Raw genomic sequence first — 24,875 nt, 5'->3', positions numbered from 1 at the left:
CTAACGCATAGCACATTTATATTATTTAAAAAATAAAAAATAAAAATTATATATATTTTTTAAAAAATCTAATTTCTCTAAGTTAAAAAAAACTAAATTCCTAAAAATCCTTTCTAAAAAATCACTAACCCTAACTTGACTCCCTTATCATCATCCTTGTCAGCCATCATATTTGTCGCCACCATTTCCATTGTGTTGAATATTTCCATTGTGAGGCATGGTGTTTTCCCAGCTAATTACGTGTGTGGGGCGAGGTGGAGACACCACATTTGAAGCAAACATTGGTGATTATAGAGATTTAAGTTTAGGGATTTAGGGATTAAAAGGATTATAGCAACAACAAAGACGAATGTCAATCATTTAATGGATAACAACATTTGGATGACTATCCATTGATGTTGACGATGGCAAAAGACGATAACCGGCGTAGATAAAAAAAGTTTAAAATTAGAATATTTTGAATTTTGAATTTTTTTCCAAAATTTGAGGAAAAATGAGATTTTTAATATATATATATATTTAAATTTTTTATTTTAAATATTTTAAAAAATATAAATACAATACATGTAAAATAATAGATCTTTTAAGAATAATAATGTACCATACCTCTAAAAAAAATAATATCGAAAATATTAAACATCTACTTTGGACAAAAAAGTACATTAGGTACTAAAGTAAACAAAAGGGTATAGTTTAAGGATTTATTTTTTCAGTAAATATTTCTATAATTAATTTATTTTTGAGTAGGCTTAATATAAAAATAAGTGTCCAAACTATACTCAAAGATGACTTTTGATACCTAAATAATTTTTGTTAAAAATAAGTGTCTTAACGTTTTCTTTGTTACAGTTTTAGGTGCCTATTGTTATAAAAATCTTTAAGTGACATATGAGAATGCTTCGATGGACATGTGGTAGGACTCTGTGGGACATGACACCAAACTCTACAATTAGGATATCCTTGGGGGTGGTGACTGTATCCGAAAAATTGAAGGAGGGAAGACTACGGTGGTTTGGGCATGTCCTTAGGCGATAACCGTCAGATGAGGTCATGAGGGTAGAGTCGATTACAGTCGAGGGTGCCAGAAGGAGAGGACGGCCAAGGAGGAAGTGGTTAGAGTGCTTGAGATCAAATTTGAAGGATTTAGCCCTTACCGAGGACATGACCTCTGATAGGAAATTATGGAGACTTAAGACCAGGTTAGCCGAGTGGTTGTAGGTCATAGTCATAGGGTGTAGCATCTCTGTCTTCTTTTTAATGCCTCTGTAGTAATTTCCATGACTTTACTTTTTATTTGTTTTTGTCATTGGAATTTATGAAGGATTAGAATTACGGTAGCGGAGTAGTGTTGCTTTAGTTTAGGTTTTAACTCATTTGACTTTATTACTTCTCATAACTTGTTATCAATGACTTCTGTGTATCATTCTCTTCATGTTTTCTCTTTCTAAATTTAGCCGGGAATTACGTTACTGTCTATATGCAGTGATTTTTATACAGGGATTTATTTGCAGGGATTACTTCTCATTACAGACGCACGTATGAAAACTGCATATGATGACTGTTCAACTATGTATTTATTAATTTATTTATTTATACATGCATTAGATTTTTATCTTTATTTTTAATTTTTCTGACTACCGGAGGTCTTCTACGAAAGCTGTTCTCAACCTGACGTTTGGGAGCAGCCTACTACCCTACCTCCCCCTTACCCCATTGCATATGGGAATAAGGTTTTGTTGTTGTTGTTGTATATATCATTTAACAATTTTTTTAACAGAAATCACCTAAAAGTGAAAAAATCATTAGACACCTATTTTTAACGAAAAATTATTTAGACACCAAAAAATAAATTTTGATATAATTCAAACACTTATTTTTGCATTAAGTATGTTGAGTATTATATCTTTGAATGATTAAAACAATAGTATTAATTACAAATTTTACTATTTTGTTTTTTTTAGATCAGATCCTTGAAACCATATCCAAATATATGCCAAACATGGGTACAAGAAAATGAAGAATTAAACAGGTGATAAAGTAAAAAATCCATTAAGATTAACGCAAAACTCGAAAAACATCAGGAATAGAGGGTGCAAACAACCAAGAAACAATTGCCTCGCGTTCAGCTAAGGCGGCTTCCAATTGTATAAATGGGAAATTACCCGAATAATGTTCCTTCGTAAAATCACCCACATATTTGAATATCAAACTTTACATTTCAATATCTTCACAAACTAATTCGAACCTGTTAAAATTTATATGACACGATATCAACAAATCACAATTTACATAAATATAACTGAAATTCTTACATTAAAACTTATGAATATTTCACACTTTCTTATAACCATATTCCTAACGACTAAAAAAATATGAAAGTTTTGAGTTCCAAAAGAATTATCCGTCTGCCCGTCCAAAATAATACATGGAAAATTATACAAGGTAACAATTTAACTCACCTAGTAAGGCAATCGAAGTTCATGACCCATGATGGCTTACAACAAAAGAAAACGCATGTCTTCCAATATCATATGTATCATCAAGTGAAACACAATGCAAATGAAACTGATTTTTTTTTAACATTTTAGACGAATGCGACTACCAGGTGGCAAATTATCTGCGCCTACGCTGAGTGAAACTTGGGGATCCTGTTGTTTGTGAGCCCCTGTAACTTTTGTTCGGAGGTTCTGTCGGACCTCTAAAAGAGGCATATGCAGTTTTAACCAACTCGGGGGCGGGTTCCATTGGAAGAGACTCCATGAAACACGCTGTATTGATGCGAGTCCTCTCCAGCTCTGCTTGCAGCAACTCGGAGCTATATTGCTGTGCAAGAGCCTGGGGGAGAACCAACAACGTGTTACGATGGTGTTCATTTAAAGGAACCGAAACACAAAAGATCAAAGCTATGATAACATGGAATACTACATAGGCCTGAAACTCCAGTTCAAATTCATTCCGGTAAAGAATGATTTTATAGAAGCAAATGAATGAACAACATGTCCCCTTAAAAGACTAATATAGGGAGAAATCGTAGAAGCACAAGAATCTTACAATCAGGTCATCTGGAGAAACAGATGCCCCTTGCTGCCTCTCATCTGGAACAGCATCTTCACTTCCCCGAGTTGGCCGCCGATTGTGCCCTGGATTTTCAACCTCAGATAGGGTTTCAGCGGCTTTCTCCAACAGCATGCCTTGTAAAACCTTCATAGACTCCCTAGCATCACTGGTGAAAAACGGATTTAAAATGGTCTCGAAATATTCAAGCTGCCAAAGACACATCTCACAAAAATCAACCCTATGATCGGATTAATAAGGTAATCGGGAATACATGTAAGCACAAATGGATACATCACTTCCCTCAAACAATTCATTTCAAACTTGGGTAAGGAAAAGGGAAAAGGAAATATACAGTGGAATATGAGCATTTGCCAAAAAGGACTACATATTGATGTATGGAAAGAACAGAACCCAGGTATTTACAAACCATTAACAACCGTTGGGGTGCTTAATGAGTTGAGCATCTCGTGATTTGCTCGAACTCGACTCGATCGAAATTTGGTCAATGTTCGATTCCGGTTGATTCGACTCAAACTCAAGCTTGAATTGAGATCTTAAAGAGTTAAGTCGAGCAAGGTCCAACTCGACTCGATAAATTCGCGAGTGGTTGGTTAATTTTTTTTATAGTTTTTTAATAATTACCTTTAAAAACATTTCATTCAAAAAGAAAGCCTAAATAATATTTACTTATTTACTAATAGAAAATAAGAAAGATGCTAAATTACTAATTAATAATTACTACTAATTTACTAATCTATTAATTTTCTAATAAACAATAAGAAAATTTTAAATTATTAATTTACTACACTCAAAAATTAAACCCTAATTATCCTATCCAAAAATCTTGAGCGCTTAACGAGCAACAAATTGAATTGAGCAATAAGTTCTTTTAACGAGCACGAGTTGAGCAAAATTTTAATGTCATTAACGAGCAACGTGTCAAGTCGAGCAACAAAATTTTTTAACGAGCACGAGTCGTGCACTGCCCAACTCGTGATCGACTCGCTCGATAAGCACCCCTAAATAACCGGTTCCAAGTTCTATCAAAGGATGTTAAAATCACAAAGCACAGATATTAGTAATTTGAACGAGTTTCAATTCCCATCGTGATTGCAGACAGTAGTAAGTATTAAATCATATTGTAGCACACAAAAGGGAAGCATTAATCAATTGTCAGAATCAAGAACATTACAATACTAAAGAAAAAGGACATATATACCTCGAGCATGAGCTGGCAGAAACCATTTGTATCAAGTGAACTGAGTTCTTTACTTTCGTTCTCATGGAAAAGACTGATTAAAGTATCAATTAGGTCTTCCACAAGAATGCCAAGTGTCTTGTCCAAGAGTGGCTTAGCACCAGCAAATACCTGGATGACGAATTAATCAAGCAAACAAATTATTTAGTGGTAAAACCCACAAACAACATATAAATACACTCCAAAAGGATTCTGATATTTTACGAATTCTGATAACTGATGGCGAGAGAGCGAGAGAGCAGATATTCCGAAGGCAAAGAAGGAGAGGTTCATGGAGGGGGTACTTGGTCTGCGTTCGTTGATTATCTTAGTAGAAGAGTGAACAGAAGAACATAGGGGAACTTTTTAGTTATCATGGAAAAGTTATTAGGGTGTTTATTCCTTTTATCAACAACAGACCAAAATACAAGGATTGTACGTTTGCATTTGTCCATTTTGCTAGCAAGAAGGATCTGTGCAATGCGGTGGAGAAAATGAACAATGTCAGGATCGATGGGGAGATAATTTCTGTTTCAGTAGCTAAATATGACAAGTTAGCTGGGATGAAGAATCGTGAAGGGAATACTGAGGAGGGCTTCAAAAGGGTAGAAAAAGGAGAGTGGAAGGGCAGTCGAATGGCTTCTTCAGCGCAAGTGAATGAGAAAATGGAACGAATGAACAAGTTCAATGATGGAAGAACTTATAGAGACATTGTGGTTGGGGTGAAAAAAGTTCCAGAAGGTCATCAAGTAAACAGTCAAAAGAATACAAAGGAAGAGAAGAAATCTTTGGATGTCTTTATTCCGATGGAAGAGAGATTATGGTTGAGATCTTCACTTACTGGCATTTGCAAAGAGATTTTTGAAGTAGAATTTGTGCAGAAAGCCTTACGAAATGAGGGCTTCAAAGTTAAGGTGATAAGGTGGGGATGTGCGAAGAATGCGTGTCTGGTGGTGTTTCAGTCGGTGGATGAGAGAAGAATTGCAATGGAAGAAAAATGGGAAGCTCTAACGTTCTGGTTTGATATATTGGAGCCGGTGGTAGAGGAGGGGGGTATCCCATTAGCTTATTGTGCGATTTCAATAATTGGTGTCCCATTAAATTGTTGGTCGGTCCCGTTCTTTACTAGCTTAGCATCCAGATGGGGTAAGGTTGTAAAAATCCAAGATCAAACTGCGCATAGAGTGGATTGCAGAGTGGCGCAGCTGCTACTAAGGGTTGAGAGTCCTTTTGACATTCCAAAACAAACCATCATCACTACATATGGGAGAAAATTCATGATTAAAATTAAAGTTGATGGTGCTGAGGAATTTTTCCCAAAATTATCAGATATGGAGATAGAAGAAGCTACAGAGAATCCATGGGAGGAAAGCTCTTCGGAGTGGAGCAATTAAGACGTGCAGATTCGGCAAGAAGAGCAGGAGGCAGTTCAGGAGTTGTCAGTAACCAAAAATAGGATTGAGTATGGGGTTAGAAGTTCTCAACATGGCAAAAACACAACTACCGAGGGAGGTTTGAATTTAACCATAGGAAGGGAAAATACATTTGACTTGTGCAAAGAAGTGACAGAAGTAGGTGATGTCTCTACACAGCGGGAAAAGTCAGAATAAGTTAATGAAGGGAGAGAAAATGAGAAAAGTTTGGGAGGTGTCCTTAGAGAGCATGATATAGTTGACTGCGAAAATGGGCCTATTAGGGGCCCGGTTTTAAATTTCAGGAGTGGGCTGGAGCAAGAGGAGGAGAGACTAAGCAAGGGTGACTGTTTCGAAATAACAGAAAATAATGTTGTGCAAGGTCAAACTTCTGTGCAAGTGGGATCTGTTTCCCTGACCTCCAAAAGGAATTCGGGGACTGTATATGGGAGTAAATTGAGAAGGGGCATATACAAACATGTTTATTCAAGATCTAGGTCGAGGGGAACTAGGAGTTGTTTAGGTACAAGTTCGGATTATGTATATAGCAATGAGGAGGAGGGGACAGAGGCATTAGAGAGCTGGAATGTTAGTAAATTGTTGGGGGTCACATTTAGAGGGGGGAAAAAGCTTTTATGAACAGAGCAATTCCATTGATTAAGGAGACAGGAGTACATGGGGGAAATTAAGGGGTGATGGTTTACAAGGTTTTGATAGGATATAGATGATTAGTTGGAATTTACTGACTTGGAATGTTAGAGGTTTGGGTAGGAGGATAAAGGCTAGAGCTGTAAGGAGGATTGTTGATAAGATAAAGCCTTTAATTTTTTTCATTCAGGAATCGAAAAAGGAAGTGTTGACCCCGTTGGTTGTGAGGAAAATGGGAGGTAATTTGTTGACAGCATCGGTAATTTCAGCATCTGAAGGTTCTGTTGGAGGTTTGATTACTTTGTGGAATGAGGTAGAGTGTAAGGTTATAGAGGAGGTCATCCATAGGAGATATGTAGCAGTTAAGGGTATTATTGATGAGGCACAAGGAGCATGTTGGTTCATAAATGTGTATGGTCCTAGTGTTGATTCAGAAAAGGAGGCGTTTTTTGGGGAGCTGTCATCATTCTTAGAGAATATAGACTGTCCAATGTGTCTCGGAGGAGATTTCAATGTGGTAATGTCACAGGAAGAGAAGATCGGAGGTGCAGTTAACTTAGCTACAATGTTTGCTTTCAAAGATTTTGTGAGCAAAGCTAATCTTCTGGATTTGCCTATGGTTGGAGGCAGATTTACATGGTGCAACAATAGAGATATCCCAACTTATGAGCGACTAGATCGATTCCTAGTGAACCAAAGATTTTTATCTTTGTTTCCTATGATCTCTCAAAGACTCCTAGAAAGGTCTGTTTCTGACCATAACAGCATCTTGCTGGAAAATAAGGGCTGGAATTGGGGCCCTAAACCGTTCAAATTGTTTAATTATGTCTTGGAAGAGGATGGGTTTTGTAAGATGATGGAAGGAGAACTTGTCAAGCTTTGTGATGTGGAGAATAGGCAACCAATCTCTAGTGTACTAAAAGGAGTGCAGGGAGCAGTGAAGAAATGGTCTGGGAAGGGCTATCTTGAGATTCCTGGGAAAATAAATAGGTTGGAAAAAGAAATTCAGGTGATGGAACTTAATTTGCAACAAGGTCTCTCCATGGTGTCTATGAAGAACCTAGTGGTAGCAAAGAAAGAGCTGTGGGACTTGTATAAAAAAGATGAACTGATTTGGTTTCAAAAGTCAAGATTGAAGTGGAATTTGAATGGGGATAAAAACACCAGATTTTTCCATCAGTGTGCAAGAGGTAGAGGGAGGAGAAATAACATCAAATCCATCAAAGTTGATAATGAAGACATTTCAGATCCAAAACTAATTAAAGATTCGGTGGTGCACTTTTTCAAGGGGTTGTTAAACCAGGACAATACATTGGAAGTTGAAGAACTGGACTTGGATTTTTTAAAGCTTTCGGAACAGCAGAGTATGGCCCTCGAGAAGCCTTTCTCTGAAGAGGAAATTTGGGGTGTAATCGCTAATTCGGATAGTAACAAAGCACCTGGTCCTAATGGACTGAATTTAGGCTTTTTTAAGAAGTTTTGGCCAAATCTGAAGGAAGTTTTGCTGCTGTTTTTTAAGGAATTTTATGAGGGTAAGGAATGGGACATGGAAACAAACCACTCTTTCCTCTCTCTTATTCCAAAGAGGGACAATCCGGAGGGGCTTGAAGACTTTAGGCCTATTAGTCTTGTTGGGGGTTTCTACAAAATTCTTTCAAAAGTTCTAGCTAGAAGGTTAAGCTTGTGTATTAATGATGTTATTAGTCCATCACAATTCGCATTTATTCCGGGGAGACATATTTTAGATTGTGCGTTTATAGCAAATGAAGGCATCGATTGTTGGAGGAAAAAAGGATTGAAGGGAGTTGTTTTTAAGGTGGACTTCAAAAGAGCTTTTGATTCGGTTGATTGGAAGATCTTGTTGAAAATAATGAGTAAAATGGGATTTGGAGCTAGATGGAGTTCTTGGATGTATAAATGTGTTTCAACAGCTTCCATTTCAGTCTTGGTAAATGGCACTCCTACGGAGAAAATCAACATTACTAGAGGTCTAAGGCAGGGCTGCTCGTTATCCCCTTTGTTGTTTAATTTGGGAGGGGAATTGCTACATTTAATGTTGGTGAAAGCAGTGAACAAGGGGCTTTTCTCGGGTTTTGAATTAGGCTCTAATGATCGTTCTTTCATGTTATCTCATTTGCAATTCGCGGATGACTTAATAATTTTTAGTAAGGCTTCTAGTCATGATTTGGTGAATATTAGGAGGGTGCTTCTAATTTATGAACTGCTGGTGGGTTTGAAGTTGAATTTGTCCAAGAGTAGAATTTTTGGAATTAACGTAGGAGAGGAGTTAGTTTCATGGGCAAAGGAAATAGGGTGTGTAAAGGGAGTTTTTCCATCGGAGTATTTAGGTCTTCCATTGGGGGCCAAGAGGAATTCCTTTTCCATGTGGGAACCGGTCGTTCAAAAATTTTATAAGAGTTTGGCTGGTTGGAAGGCCAAGTCTTTATCTCTGGCTGGAAGGGCTGTCTTGGTCAAATCCGTGTTGTGCTCTCTTCCAATATACTACCTTTCTATTTTTCGGATCCCTAGTAGCGTTCTCAACAAATTAAACTCTATCATGGCATCGTTTTTATGGGGGGAGCATCAGAGAAAAAGAACATTCATTGGATTAAGTGGGATTTGGTGTGTAAGCCTAAGAAGTTGGGGGGTTTAGGGATCCCGAATCTGTTGTTATTAAACAGGGCTCTTTTGGGGAAATGGGTGTGGAAATTTGCTGCAGAGAAAAACTCTTGGTGGAAATCTGTTCTGTGCTGTGTCTACAATTTGGATCCTAATTCTTTGATGATTCGGAATTCTTGGACAGCTCGTACTTCTTGGATTTGGAGAGGAGTTGTTAAGAATTTCTTTTCATGTGATGCATTTGGGGACTGTTTTAGAAGAAATTTGTGTGTTAGAGAAGGAAATGGAGAAACAGTTAAGTTTTGGCATGATGTTTGGTTGGGTTCGGTTCCTCTTAAAGATAGGTTTCCAAGGTTATTTGCTCTCTCGAATAATAAAGAGGGTAAGGTTGCAGAATTCAGATTGCATTCTGATGCGGGTTGGGTTTGGGATATTCAAACGAGAAGGAATTTGATAGATTGGGAGGTTGAACAGTGGCTGCAAATTATTTCTCTGTTGAACAACTCTTCTATGTCCCTAGTTGAGGAAGATTGTTGGATTTGGTTGGGAAATGGAGAGGGCTGTTTTACAGCAAAATCATGTGTGAATGCTTATTTTGATAGAGAGGGTAATGTTGAATTAGAAAGCAATTGGGAAAGATATGTTTGGAAAGGAGTAGCTCCACCACGTGTGGAATCTTTCGTTTGGCAACTTGCTCATCATAGAGTTGCGGTGAAAGAGGAACTGCTGAAGAGAGGAGTAACTGGGGTTGAAGACTCTGTCTGCCCTATGTGCAGGAAGTATAATGAGTCGGTCGCTCATTTGTTTCTTCACTGCGAAGTGGTATGGGTCTTGAGGGCTAAGTTTTTAAAATTATGGAATGTTTTCTTTGTGGTTCCTGGTTCGTTGATGGATTTCTTCATGGCCTGGGATGATCTAGTGCCACGATCTCACATATGGAAGTTTATTCCAAGAGCAGTATTGTGGTCTGTTTGGAAATGTAGGAATGAGGTGATTTTTCAGAATGGGAAGGTTGATCCAGTGTTGTTGTTCTTCATTACACGTTTCAGAACTGTTTCTTGGTTTGAAACATCAGTTAAGGATGTTCACTTTCATTTCGATTCTTTGATGGGTGATTTAAAACTTGCAGATCAACTTGGCAATTCGCATAAGAAGAATCTTCCTTCTTCCAGGTGGAGTCCTCCTCCGGAAGGGTTTTTAAAAATAAACGTTGATGGTGCAATGGTTAAAGATTGGGATAAGGGTGGTATAGGTGGCTTGATTAGGGATGGCAGCGAGTTGGTGCTTGGGTCATTTTCAGAGAAGGTTGGGGGAGGTCCTCCTTTACTCGCGGTGCTTTTGGCTATTAATAGAGGGTTGATTCTATTGAGGAAGTTGAAACTGATTTCTTTTCAAAACAGAGGATTATTTTGTAATCAGACTCTTCTAATGCTCTGAAGTGGATTAATAATCCGATCCTTAGTTCTACTTTGTTCCAATCCTTGGTAACGGATATAGCTTCTACTGTGGAGAGGAAGGGTATTATCACAAGGCACATCTCGAGAGCAACTAATTGGGAAGCTGGTGAATTAGCTAAAGCTGGCATAGGCTGATTTTAGTTGTGTAACTGTTAAGGTGTTGTCTTGGTTGTTACTATTAAAAGTGTATTAGGGTGTTTTATGCTTTCAGAATTATGGTTGTTTTGTTGTGTAAGTTGTTGAGATGTGGAGGTGTATTATTGTTCCTATTAATAAAAGTTAGAGGCACTCTTTCCCTCCTTCCAATGTCCTTCATGTTATGTTTGTAACATGGAGGATAAGAAGGGGGGTTTTAATGAGGCCTTATTCTATCAAAAAAAAAATACACTCCAAAAAAAAAATTAAAGTTCATACAGCCACACATTATATAGTGGTAATTACCTCGGCATGTACAGCTACCAGAGTATGTAATAACTCAACAGCCGCATCTCTCACACCCTGAAGATAGGTGCAACCCGTGTTACCACGAGGATATATCAATGCTTGCTAAGCTGACCAGAGAAATTAATAAATAATCAATTATGAAATTACAAATTCTTACTTTTACTGCAGGTGCTGATCCCCACTGAACACCAGAATCTAACAAATAGTTTGTGGCAGCTGTCCTAATCAAATTTGCCTGATGCGGGTGGAAAAATTAGAACATAAGAAAATAAAGAAATAACGAGACACCAACAATGTCAATGATGGGAAAGTGTTACATCAATAAAAAAGTTCATATAGCTGGCTTTCCAATCGATTGATAATACTTGAAGTCCATCAAAAGGCTCACAAGCTACTAAATTTCCCCATTATATGTGTGTTTGTGTCCTTGTTCTCTTTATGAAGAAATAAATAAATCAACAATGTCTGACAATCTTGTCATACCTTAGCAAAAGTATACTGCTCAAGGACCTTCTCTTCAAGTCCCAAAAAAGACACTACTAACTCTTTCATGTCCGTTTTCCCTTCGTCTTTATCCCTACAGCATTTATAAACCATTGCATTAGCAAATAATGCATATAGACATGTTTTATGTCGACATTTAAATTGGGGATCGAGCAACTGAAAAACTCAAGTTAACATGGGTTAGCTAGGTGGGCCAGGTGATGCCTTCTACAAAGGAGAGGGGTATAATCTGAATAGATAACTGAATACTATGCAAGCATTAGGTCTCATCCTGATACTGTAAGAAAGAATGACTACAAATATCCAGCAATAATAATTTTTAGTATCATTGATCCTCAGGTATTAGTTGTGAATAAATCCCACCATACCTGGGTTGCAGCCAAATGCATTTGTATTTGTTGTACAACTCTGAAGAAAGCTCATCTTTGCAGTATCCTATATTGCTTAAAACTATTAACAACCGTTGATGTGGATCAACAATACTTCCTGGGAGATCAGATGATAATTCCTCCTCTGATTCATGAGAAAACCCATTTTGCAAGTGCAGACTTTCTTTCTTTGATTTATTTTGGGCAAGCTCAATTCCAATATGCTCTAGATGGCCTAATCAACACGCACATAATGGATGACAAACTAGCAGCAATTCAAAATTCTTGTAGGCAAAATAAGATTGTCATTGATCATACCAGCAAAATCAAGGAAACAATTCAGAAATGCAATCTTAACCGATTCTTGGATTTCTTGAAGTTGTGCAAACATATCTTCGAACTTTGTCGCTTCAATCCTCAGAGACTGGATCATCCTTGCATAAAGAAGGGAAACTCATATGAAACAGCATTAAAAAAAAAGGAGCATAATCTTCTGTAGCATATAATGCTAAAAAAAGCCACCAAGAAAAACCAAAAATGTATACTTCCTCAATTATATATATAATATGCTTGACACTGAATAATACCACAAATAGCTATCAGGACGCTAACGACAAAAAGCCTTTTCCCAGTTAGATAATATTAAAAAATAAAAATATCAAAATACACGATTGCTGTAGATTGTAACTGAATAAATCAGAGTTTGTTTGTAATTTAATTACTAGAGTTTTATTTTATTTATTTTTACTCCACATCTTATATAATTAAGAGAATAGATAGAACATTAGTTAGATTAACTTCTAATACGACTCTATGTTAGAGTTTTATATTTGTAATACCCCAAATTTTGGTTAGTGGCTAAAATGTAAGTTTTGAAAGTTGTGGACAAAGTACAAATTTTGTTTCACTTTATTCAGCTAAGTGCATCAGCTACTACATTTTCCTTTCCCGGATGATAATCAATAATCATATCATAAAAGTCTGGAAGTATCTATTAACTTAGAAGGAATTAAATCTGAGAAGCAATAAATGTAACACCCATAACCCGTATACGTCATGAAATACGAGTTAAAGATATCACATTAAACATCTAGACATTCCTTACATAAAAACCCTTAAAATTTTCGACCATTTTCAAAATTAATACTTTGGACACAAAACTTTCAAAACATACATTTTAGTCACTAACCAAAATTTGGGGTATTACAATACCTTTTGTAAAACTGTTTATATAAGGCCTAACCTAAGTAGTTATTTTCAATGGGAAAAGTAAAGACAATGCATTCTCTTCTCTATTTTAAACAATTATTGAACAATAAAGTTAGAAGTTCTCAAAATTGCACTACTACCATGAATCAGAAACTCCTACCGATGTTCTGACCATATATCATGGCAGATCACAGACCATGCCTTCTGCATGGCAACAAGCATACGAAGGACACCTAAGACTATTTGAGTTTGTTCAATTTTTTTTAATAATCTGACTAACTAGCAAAATTCTCATGTTAAAAAATATGCTATGATAATATAAAACCCATTCAAATTTGCACTACTACCTTGAATCAGGAAGACTCATACAGAGGAACTTCTGGTTTTATACCATGCATATCAGTAACAAAAGCCTTCTAAATTTGATATGACCACGAACAGGCCAAGAGAATAGCTTTAAGGCTATTCAAATTCCTTCTGATATTAAAAAAAAATAAACAATGCATCATACCACATCAAGTTGAGCTGAGCTCAAGTTATGGAGGTAGGAACTAGCCAGTAACTTATTAGATAAAAGGTCCTCAGATCATTCTAAATATTGAAAATCAGGATTATTTAGCTTATTTCAGTCGCCTGACCCTTCAAAATTTTAATATTTGAAGGTAAGAAATCCTAAATAAATTAACTACAAAATTTTAGAACATTTTAAACATGAAGATATCTACAAGCCCAAATCATAAATGTCCTCGTGAACTATCAAGATCAGCTAGTCTCTGTCTGTGTCTAGCCAACTAACAAACCGGTTCACAAACAAAACATCCAGGTCATGATTGAATCTATCTAGAGCAAGCTTCTCATTAAACCAAGCCCATGCGGATCACCAACAGCTTAGCTCATGATAAACCACCAATTGAAGATGCAACTTGTAAGGCAGTGTTTAAAATGTGGAAAAATCTCTGTTTTGGTGGCATAGGCAGGATAAACACAGCAGTATTGGCCTTTTCCTAATCATCTACTCATCTTTAGTCAGCTATATTAAAGCCTACCTTACACTTTGATCAACCATTTCAGAGACCTCAAACAAAAAGCTACTTGAAGTTACTCCTATCCAATTAGATCATGGACAACCTAAACTAAGAGTCTCAACACCACTTACAAACAACTTTATATATATACACATACATACTCCCTCTATCCCCCTAAAATTGTCCCTCATTGATAAATTTTCGTCAAAAAAATTCAACTTTGAATTCTTATTATTTAAAATTTATTATTGATAAAAATGTGGAAATATATATATATATATATATATGTTAAAAACCTTCAATCAATTAGTTTTTAAATTTAGAATTTATAAAATTTTATTATTTAAAATAATTATGGTCAAAGTTTAAAAAGTTTAACTAAAAAAGACAATAAGGGACAACTTAAGTGGAACAAAGGGAGTATTTACTGTACAAACATAACATTGTTACTAATTATGCCTCTCTGATTTTCAACATCATAAGCGTTAAATACTTACATATTGATCTGATCTACTGCCAAGGTCATAACTGAACGAAAAGCCAAAGGTAAATAAGAGATGGTGTACGGAGATTTGTTCCTTTCAAGTACAGATACTGGGACCCAAGTTTCTTCTTTAGTTATCTCCTCTGTCGTTGCTCGCATCCAAGAACAAAGTTTTAGTATGTAAATCTTTGTAACCTCTGCTTGAAGTGTTCTGAGCGCCATGACTGTCAGATGAAAAAAGGAAGCAATCAGAACAGTTAAAAGTCAAAGGCAGTTTCAGAGGCAGTTGGAATACCAACTATAGGAGGAGCAGCTTCTTTTGCTTCAAAAGCAAGGCATGCTTTAGAAATTTCCTTTATGGAGTCACTCATGTACGACTGAAGATTAGATTCTTCAAGATCACGGAATGCATTGAGGACCTATATCAACAGCAATTCCAGTAAGAACAATACAAGAGTTAACTATAACCACTACCTGTGAGAAAAGCACGTTGATTGGACTATAAACATTGCAGTTTGATTTGTTAGAGATATAATATTTTGAGGATTTCTTACTCAGATCTTAAACCATTTAACAAATTTTTGTTTGTGAAGGGAAAAAATATTGTTCAGAAGCAAAAAAATAAAAAACACACACACATATTTCTGTTCAAAGAATGTAGTCAACATATAAATCAAGAAAGATATTAGAAAGTTCCTCTCTGATTTGGAAGTTCTGCCGCAAGATCCATCTTCCCTTCTCTGTTCGTGGCCGTACCTAAGGCAGAATTCTACTATTTGGAAGTTCATCCCGGCTGTTGTTTTCTGGTCAGTTTGGAAGGCAAGGAATCTGGTCGTGTTTGAAAATGGGAAACTGGACAGCTCGGTTCTGTACTTTATAATTAGATTCAGGTTGGCTAAATGGTATTTAGCTAAACACCCTACTGTTCAGATTCAGATTGACATACTTGTAGGGGATCCTTCGCGGGCTGATAATTTTCATCGTCCTTCTACTCCAAAGAAGATTATTGGATGGACTCCTCCTCCAACGGGTGCGTTTAAACTTAACGTGGATGGGGCAGTTAATGGAGATGGGATGCAAGGTGGAATTGGAGGTATTTTGAGAGATTCTAACAGCTGTTCCCTGGCCTCTTTCTCTACTGCAGTAGGGCCTGGTCTTTCTACTTTGGCTGAACTGAAAGCTATTAAGGAAGGAATTGACTTTTTCTATTCGTCTGATTGGGCTAAAAAGGGAAGGCTAATTATAGAGAGTGATTGCAAATATGCAGTGGATTGGATTTTAAAACTGCAATCTACCCGTCTTTTTCAGTGACCTGATGGAGGAAATTGGGGCTGCAATTTATGATAAGGGTTGTGTTCTTAAATGGATTCCTAGGAGTTGTAATTTGGAGGCTGACAGGCTAGCTAAGCAGGGGATTGGTTGAGTGTAGAAGGCCTGTTGTTCTATGTTTTCCGTCTTTTCTTCGGGTTGTATAGGCTCTTACTTTGTAATATTTTCGCTAGTTTGGTAATCAGGACTCACCATTAGTTGATGGGGACCTAGCTTAGGAGGTTATGTTTAAGTTAGTGTTGTTGTTTTTCGTTGTTTAAGGGCACTGTATGGGTTTTTGCTTTAGATAGGGGTATTGTCCTGGTTCTATATTATGTACTTAAGTTGTGGAATGAAATTCTAAGGCACTCTTTTCCTCCTTCCAATGATTAAGGAGCTTTCTTTCAAGCTCCATTAATTAAGGAGGTTTTTAATGAGGCCTTCAATTCTTATCAAAAAAAATAATAGAAAGTTCCAAGGAATGCATACTCACCTTGACTTCATATGCAGATATTGTAACGCGCAGCATTCCTGCAACTTCATCAAGAGAATGACCTGAGTATCTCACATCTCCAAGTTTTTCCTCACTTTTACTTCCTAAGGAATCAGAAACCTGAGAAGACTGAAAGACAAAACCAGAATAAATATTCATTTCAGCGAATCACATTATTATATTGGAAACTTGCATTTAAGTAAAAAGAGCTTATAAAAATGAATATATGACCATTGAAAATAAGTTGAAGCATATAAAAACAAAAGATGTGCTCTCAAACTAACAACTAAATGAGAAGAAACATGTATGTAATGTATGGTGCATGATATCATCAAATCTTGCAAAACAAAAAATGATTTAGACAATGTTCAGAGCACCTTTGCGAATTTCCCACTAAAAACAGAAAGTGCAACTTTCCAGAAAGCTGGTATATGCTGTACAAGTACAGCGGTTAGTCTTTTGATATATTTTCCTCTAAGAACATCAACTTCTTCACCAGTCAAGGCCAACGATTGCAATTCTATAGGCAGTTCAACGTTCCCCAAAGTGTAGTCGGCATCTGACTGAGTAGTAGAAATATATATAGAAAAAATCTCGTAGTTAGGCAGAGAACCAAGACCTTTTCCTCATACAATTATCAGATCACCGTTCTAGCTAGTAGCACTTACAGAGTTCTGTTGAATTTGGAGCCACTTTACATCTGAGATGGCTCTTTCACGTAACTCATTATGCAATGTTTCCATGCGTACTTCATGGTCTGAAGTACACTTCTCAAGCAAACCTCGAATTCTATGATTCTATCATATAAAAAACCTGAACATTTCAGATACTTGACCTCCGGATTAGGTTATTTTAAGCAAGTCAAGTTGGTAGCACACTTCTTGAAATATAACATATTATCAATTTCAATTTACTTGAATAGCAATTCAACTCAAAAATATTTGTTTAAAAGCACTCTAGTCTAGAGCTAGCATTTTGATTCAAAAACTGATTTGATTAGCAGCACTCAAGAGCTTCTTGTACTCTACTATCATCAAATTCAAGTTGATACTATATCTGCTAAAACTCAAATCAGCTATTCACAAGCTTACTGATGTAGAACCAGATAATTTTAAGACAAACACTAGAGAAAAAATCCAAAACCTAAATTGCCAAATTCTCAAAATACAAGACTCAAATTATCAACTTTCACATCACAGTATGAGACCATATTTATATGAGGGTTTGGAGCATGAGGTTATTGTGTTAGAAGCTCATACAACCCAAATAACAAAGAACTTTTCGTTCTAAATCATCACTTAAATAAGTTTTTTTTCCCCAAAATTTTGGAGAAAGGCCTCTATCACTAGCATCTTTGATTTAAGTGCACTTGTGTTTAGGTTTGGGAATGGAAATGAGAATTATAGCCATTTTATTTAACTTTACTGGACAACGAAACAATCAACATGTGAGAAAAATGCCCAGCGGTTGATTTAGTTATAATGGTTGCAGCTGTTGATTTTCTTTTCTGTTATGTCCTTTTGCGTTGTTTTTTTCCTTTTCCTCGAGATGTAACTTAGAATTAGGGTGATTTTCTCTGGGGTTTTGTGGTTGAGGATGCGAGAGTTTTAGGTTATTCTTTTTTTGTAATGGTGTATATCCCCGTATGAGGGTATTCCGTGTTTTCATATGTATTGGATGTTCTATTCAATAAACTATAAGGTATTCTTTTCTTCCTTCCAATGTTCGTTAACATACTTCTTAGTATGTGGACGAATACGAAGTGAGTTTTTAATGAGACCTCAAAATTTTATCAAAAAAAGAAAAGGAAAAAAGTTATATAGAGCATTTTGACAGTATTGAAGAGTTCACGCTTCACTAACCTGTACATTTAAATAATGCCACACTGGATCTGACTCAGGTTCAAGCTCCAACAACCACCTTACTGTATTCTCAAGCTACATGAGAGAAAATACTTATCAGGCTAGCAGAAATTGTTCAATCTCTTCATGCATTAAGTTCTATGTTCCTCAAAACAACTAGATCAGCTTTAATGGATCTATTTGATGATCCGACAGTACAACAAAGGTTAATCCAAACACATTATTTATTCAGTATATCTTGGATTTTGTGGAACATGTCACAGCACATCAACCTAAATCATTATTTCTAGACATAATCAAAAGCCTAAAAAACTAAATTCCCAAAACCTAATTTTTCCTAAGCTTAAAATGCACATAAGATCAATAAAACAACATTTTGATGATACAAATCACACTTGACAGAGCTTCTTTACCTTATGAGATGAAAAGAAGAAAGAAGACCATAACTTGTCAGTATTGTCTTTTAAATGAGAGCAATTACAACTGATATGAGATAGGAAGCAAAGAATAGAACATTAACATCTGTCCTATCCCGTCCTTACAAACTGTATGTATGCCATCTTAACTAGTCAAGCTACCACCATAAATTAATTAAAACTAGCTCAAGATCTTAGCCATAATTTAGTCCAAGGTCAATTGATTTTTTTTTTAATTTTCTTTTTTACTATGTTACTATAATAAAGATAATGTGATTACAATCAACCATATAAGATAAATACATAACACATCTATCAAACATATTTGGATTAAAACAATTTGACCTATTTGTTCAATCTCAGGCTTGAATGCAACAATGATTTGCTTCATGCATCTACTACTTCTAAGACTACAGGAAGGGCAGATAGATCATGGAACATTACAACTCAAATGAAAAGAGGAGCATTCCAACATGGGTAATTTATGGAAATCATTTCTGATGTGATCCTAACCATCCCCAACTTTCTCTTTGGTTTGATCACATCATTGAAGTTCAACAAGGCTGATACAAAGGGAATTCAGTTCAAGGGAGGCAAAGATGATTTCTTACTAGAATCACGATCAGGCAACAACATATATGACTTGGAACACACAACCGGGATCATATCAATTTCATTGACTTCTCAATAGTAGGCCTTTGGTTTGTAGAATACTAGTATGTTCTCTTTATCTACATCCCAACTCAAAGCTTACCCAACTAACCAAGATAATTTTGTTAAAATTGATTTTAACATTATAAAATTGATTATTGGGAAAAAAGCTTGCATCTCGTTGTTCAGTAAGCATCAAACAATTGCTATGTTGCCCGAAAATGTAATTTTTTAAAGTACCTGAGTTCTACACCTATGGCTTACATAGCTAAAGAAGGAATTGGTTGATTCTATATTTATAGTTATGTTGTTTTATGGTTGGTGGGGTGTATAATGGTTGTATCTTATGTAAATTTATGGTTCAATAAAATCCTAAGGCACTCTTTTCCTCCTTCCGCTGATTAAGGAGTTCTATAAGCTCCATTAATCAAGAAGGGGGTTTTTAACGAGGCCTGAAATTCTTATCAAAAAAAAAATATCCCGATACATATTTGAATCTAACACTCACCCCAACCTCCAGATTAAGATAGAGCAATAATATCTTAATATCACGACCATTGAAATTCAACAAATATCCATGGACAATCTAGGTCTCAAATCAACATCAATTGTACATTTCCTCACAAGTAAAAAGTGACAAAATATTGAAAAGGGCTTGTCAAATGCTTACGCTTGTTAGGTCTATTTTTGGATCTTCCATGGACTTGTAAAGCATGCCTTTGAATTCTTGCATAACTCTTTCAACCTCTTCAAGAACTCTTTTTAGTATTTTTACCTGACAATAATGAATAATGTTAAGTTCGTCTTCTTATGCAGAAAGAGCAATCCATGTTAAATTATATTATAGATTATAGATATGGTATTCTTCAACCAATACATAATGTCTTAACAAGCATAGCTCTTGAAAGGCCTCTAGCTATACAAACTCGAGCACAAAACAATCCTGAACTGAGAATAAGACCACCAAAATCATGCGAAACATGCATTAAAAAAATAAAAAAGAAAGGGTCCAACACCTGATGTCAGTCATCAGGGAATCAATGCATATAATAAATAATGTATAACAAATTAGTTTATAGATGCAATGGATTTATGACTAGAATTTTAACTAATATCATGCTCAAACATCAAATAATTTGTTCACTACTTGCACTACAACCAAATACCAAACCAACCATGTTCACACATTTCTATCTTCTACATAACAATTCCAAGCATTCTGCTTACATGGGAGGGGAGAGCAATTGATTTTGCCTTCTTGTATTCTCTAACAGCCAAATCATATTCACCCTTACTAATGCTCCCACGAATTGTACTAGGTAAATTAAAGAGTGTCCTGAACCTCTGAAGCATCCCTTGGACAGACCTGATCTTCTCAGCTTGAGCCTACATCAAATCAAAAAAGTAAAATAAAATAAAAATCATATCCCATTGTTGTTCGAGTAGCACGATCATAAATGAATTTGAAAGCAAACCAACACGTGCAGTTAACCAACCTGTCTCTCAAATAGAGGCTCAAAGGCCCTTTCTGCCTGTGAACATACTCCTTGCATACATTTGTACAAGTGAGCTGTCCCTGAACCTTCAGGGTCTTCCTCGATTCGCTTCAATTTTGACTCGATATCTATGCAATTACCATCTCCAAATTAGCACTGTTTGCAAACAGCTAAAATTCTATGAACTTATATGGCAAAGAGTATGCGAAGAAATTAGTTTTATCCCATCAAAAAATTGCACTTCCATAGTTAAAATAGTACCAGAATCAAGTGAAGCGAGGTGCTTTACCATCAATTGTTGTTTTGCATGAAACAAAGCAGTCAAAATTGTCTTTGACCAATTGTTTCCTCTGCAGAGTCCGCCCTTGGAGATCTGTTTTAAGAGCAAGAGCTCCAGCCTCCAAGTCTGCTGCAGGTGTATCTTGGTGTATCCGGGACAGAAACAACTTTGCATCAAAATTTTCAGAATAATACATCAACTTCTCTGCAAAGTTTCATCAAAACAAATTACATAATTCACTGGCATTTTATTTACTGAAAATTACTGACACGAGAGTTTTAGGTATTAAATTAAAATATTCAAGGGAGAAAAAGCAGCCTATTGAGGAATTCAGACAAGTGATACCCATCTAAAACACCTATATATTTTAGATTGCAGATACACAGTTTGTGAGAGCGATGCTATTCTTAAAGTATATTGCAAAGTATAACCGGCATAAAACATATAGAAGCCAGGAAAAAAAATATATACCACGGAGGTTACTGTCGATATGATCTTTCTCAACGCGAGTACTTTCAGATGAATGATCATTGATCAGCCTTAAGGTCTTGTTGTCTACTATCCTGCCAATCATACAAAACACAGAGATAGCAGAAAAACTTATAGCAGATGAAATCGAGGATCCACAGACTCCAATTAAGGCTAAAAAAAGACCAGGCAACAATTCATGTAATCACATTAGTACAATAATTAATAATTGAACTAACTTTTCTTCGGTTTTTACTTAATGAGACATAACATACACTGAATTAGAGCGAATTCCTCTAAACTAAATAAAAAAATGAATATCAAACAAGCAATACGAACTTGCTGAAAAAATTTACCCGAGTCCGAGTGGATCAACACACTCCACGCCACGAGGGAACGATTGCAGAGTGTTAAGCACTCTCCCCACTGGTGCGGTTGCTTTACGCTCAAACTTCTGTGCCACCGGAGCTGTTCTCGACTCTCTCATCTCGCGAACCCTACGAGCAAGCTGTCAAAGAAGAACTATTGCTTCACTAATCATATCCAATAGCTACTTCGAGTTTTAAAAATCCATTGAAGAAGAAGAAAAAAAAAGTACCTCAGCTTCATCGACACGTTTCCATGTATCAGGCTCTTCTCCATCCCATATTCCATCGTCGTCTTTCATTGACCTCCCACCAGGTCTCCCTCTGGATCCTCCCTTTGGATCTTTTCCCTCGTCCTCATCCCCACTCGAAATGCTCAGCATCTCCACTTCTGAATCCTCGTCTTCATCCATTGACATCTTCGTCCCCTTCGTCCCCGTAGGCTTCTTCGGCCCCGACGAAGCCAAACCCTTCTGGTCCTTGTAGCCAACGGGTTTCGGCGGTTGAACGAAGTTCGCCACCGGTTTACGCGAATTTGAAGAAGACGGTTTCTGATAATTCAGATCCCGTTGGGATTGCTCCTTCAGTGCTCTTTGAAGGAGCTCATCTTCGTCGTCGTTGTCGCTTGACATTTTTGGCGCGATTTATGAGCGGCTTGTTGGCTTAGATCCGATCGATTATACGATGAATGGAATTTTTTTTTTTTTTTTGGAATTTTAAGAAACTGGAAGAAAATGGGGATTGTCTGAACAAGGGCGGGTTAATATACAGTGTTATCAAATATATTAAAAGATATTTAATAAATTTGGTTTAGCGTTATCGGAAATGTTGACTAATAATAATGTAGTAGGTCTAAGTCATGAAGAAATATTAAAAAATTGTGCAACCGGCAAACTTAACTTGTCAGTTCGTGTCGATCCAAATTAAAAATGTGTCGATCCAAAACGATATAACAGGTAAAACTATGACAAAACTGGTATTGAAATGATAAAACCGGTAAAGCGCTACCGGATACATTTAAAGTGTCGGTACTTTAATATAAGGATCGACACTTCGTGAATTTAAAAGAGAATCAGTTTTAAATCTTATAAAGTGTCGATACTTTTAAAAAATGTATCGATCCAAAATGATATACCAGGTAAAAATATGATAAAACCGGTATCAAAATGATAAAACCGGTAAAACGTTACCGGATATATTGAAAGTGTCGATACTTTATATAAGGATCGACACTTTGTGAATTTAAAAGAGAAGCAGTTTTAGCGCCTATAATGTGTCGATACTTTAAAAAAATATATCGATCCACAACGATATAACAGGTAAAAATATGATAAAACCGGTATCAAAATGATAAAACCGGTAAAACGATACTGGATATATTGAAAGTGTCGATACTTTCGTAAGTATGTGTAATAAATTATCGACACTTTCAAATAAATATGTAATTATCCTTTTGAAAGTATCGACACATGACATAAAAGTATTGACACTTTTGTATTTGTATCGATTAAATATAAATAACATATCCGATGAAAATATAAAGGTCATATCTAAATATCCTCTGAAAATCGATAGAACGGACGAGTTTTTGAAATCGAAGCATAATTGTTGCTGCATTTCAGAAGGCGTTTCTAAAGCGATGTTTGTTTGTTTGTTGATGCAGTCGAATCGAAAAGTATGTTGTCGAAACCTTAGTTTTTTATTATTACAGTAATCGCGAATAGGGTTTTTATGTGTTGTTTGGGGTTTTGGAGTAAAGAAGCATTTGGGACCGATTGTAGGTAGAAAGTGATATTGAAGGTAAAATATAAATGTCGATACTTTTATTAAATATTATAGGTAGAAAATGATATTATAGGTTGTATAAATGTGCCGACACATTTTGTAGTGGCAATTCAAATTCTTTTGAAGAAAATCGTTTTACCACAAGAGTAGTTATCTATATTTGTATATTGAATGAAGTGTATGTAACAAAATAATTTGATTTGCGTAAACTGATATATGAAGGAAAAATTGAGTTAATGGGTTGGAAAATTGTTGGTGGCGCAGATGACTTTGAAATTGAGGCCGAGACTCGAAAGCAACCAAAGGGTGGATATATGTACTTCTAGTAAGTATCAATGTCTTTTTGTTATTATTATTGAAATGGTAATTGGATTAAAGTATCGATAAACTTTAAATTGATTACAAATTTTAAATGTTGACAGTATGGTCGAATGCAAAAGGATGAAGGAATATGGCACACAGAGCGGTTCGGTATGTAAAATGAAATTGATATTGAGTAGTATTTAGTGTTAATGTATTGATTAAGAAACGTTTATGTTTAATATTAGGTGACAAAAGATGTGAGGTCCAAATGGAATTCAATGAGTGATGCTGAAAAGGAACCTTACATCACACAGTCAAGGAATGATAGTAAAGAATACAAAGAACGGAGGAAAGCACATGAAAATAAGGTATTCATTAAACTTGTAAATACGTTGGTACAAAATATATAAGAACTATAACATTATATATTGTTAAAAAATGTAGGAAGTGTCGACAAGATGCAGCATTAAAAGGGTGAATTCATTAATTAAACACCTTAAGGAGAAGGGTCAGTTGAATGTGCTGGGAGAAATAGGTTTTGGATCGTTGGTAGGAGTAAGGGATCGACCTATTCGGAGGAAATTGTGTCGATCCTTGATGGCGCAATTTGATGTCAGACAATGTATTGCTAAGTATAGTGATTTTTCATTTCCTCTCGGGATCCCATGTGCGTAATTTGATGTCGTAATTGCAGCAGCAGGCATTGGATGCCAACAGCAAAGAAAGTGTTGAGATGAAGATGAAGATGACGATGATGATGATGATGATGATGATGATGATGATGATGATCCAAACAAGTATATCGTGTCTGCAACGCCGCCTTCAAGAAAACTTTTAATTTTTGATCTCATTGGTGTCCTTGCCTACATCCCAAGACTGCCTGCAGGTTTTAATTCTATTCTTTTGTATCCATTATTTTAACTTATAAGCGTAGCACTTTAATCTCATTTTCTTCATGTTGTAGATGTTGTCCTCAGAACAGGA

The 24,875-nt window shown here is 36.0% G+C and overlaps 1 protein-coding gene across 2 annotated transcripts; it reads right to left on the bottom strand.

The window, feature by feature from the left end:
• Positions 1-2,426: 2,426 nt before the first annotated feature.
• Positions 2,427-22,491, bottom strand: LOC120152850 (exocyst complex component SEC5A-like). Of its 2 annotated transcripts, XM_039164965.1 has the most exons (21): positions 22,037-22,491; positions 21,795-21,946; positions 21,442-21,533; positions 20,980-21,174; positions 20,691-20,818; positions 20,422-20,580; positions 19,865-19,969; positions 18,128-18,202; positions 16,934-17,062; positions 16,643-16,828; positions 16,266-16,394; positions 14,760-14,883; positions 14,478-14,688; positions 12,065-12,180; positions 11,747-11,981; positions 11,358-11,451; positions 11,032-11,109; positions 10,872-10,928; positions 4,277-4,426; positions 3,052-3,264; positions 2,427-2,835 (listed from the first exon to the last, which is right to left on the bottom strand). In XM_039164965.1, the coding sequence occupies exons 1-21, from the start codon at positions 22,433-22,435 to the stop codon at positions 2,614-2,616; spliced, it is 3,249 nt and encodes a 1,082-aa protein (XP_039020896.1). In that variant the 5' UTR covers positions 22,436-22,491; the 3' UTR covers positions 2,427-2,613. The 2 variants fall into 2 exon arrangements, with proteins under 2 accessions (XP_039020896.1, XP_039020897.1); XM_039164966.1 differs by lacking the exons at positions 16,643-16,828; positions 16,934-17,062 and having other exon boundaries at positions 22,037-22,488.
• Between the last annotated feature and the right edge of the window lie 2,384 nt (positions 22,492-24,875).

This window comes from Hibiscus syriacus, unplaced genomic scaffold (assembly GCF_006381635.1).
Source record: "Hibiscus syriacus cultivar Baekdansim isolate YM2019G1 unplaced genomic scaffold, ASM638163v2 tig00111095_pilon, whole genome shotgun sequence".
Classification (NCBI taxonomy): domain Eukaryota; kingdom Viridiplantae; phylum Streptophyta; class Magnoliopsida; order Malvales; family Malvaceae; genus Hibiscus; species Hibiscus syriacus.
This window is presented reverse-complemented; position numbering and strand designations above follow the sequence as displayed.

What these genes read in the sequence shown, in the direction of transcription:
- LOC120152850 (XM_039164965.1), bottom strand. Translation starts at nt 22,435, where the DNA reads ATGTCAAGCGACAACGACGACGAAGATGAGCTCCTTCAAAGAGCACTG. An exon ending in TCCAAATTCAACAGAACTCT is followed by an intron (nt 16,829 to 16,933) that starts GTAAGTGCTACT and finishes TCTACTACTCAG; the next exon opens with TCAGATGCCGACTACACTTT. An exon ending in TGGTAGCTGTACATGCCGAG is followed by an intron (nt 4,427 to 10,871) that starts GTAATTACCACT and finishes TTCGTCATCCAG; the next exon opens with GTATTTGCTGGTGCTAAGCC.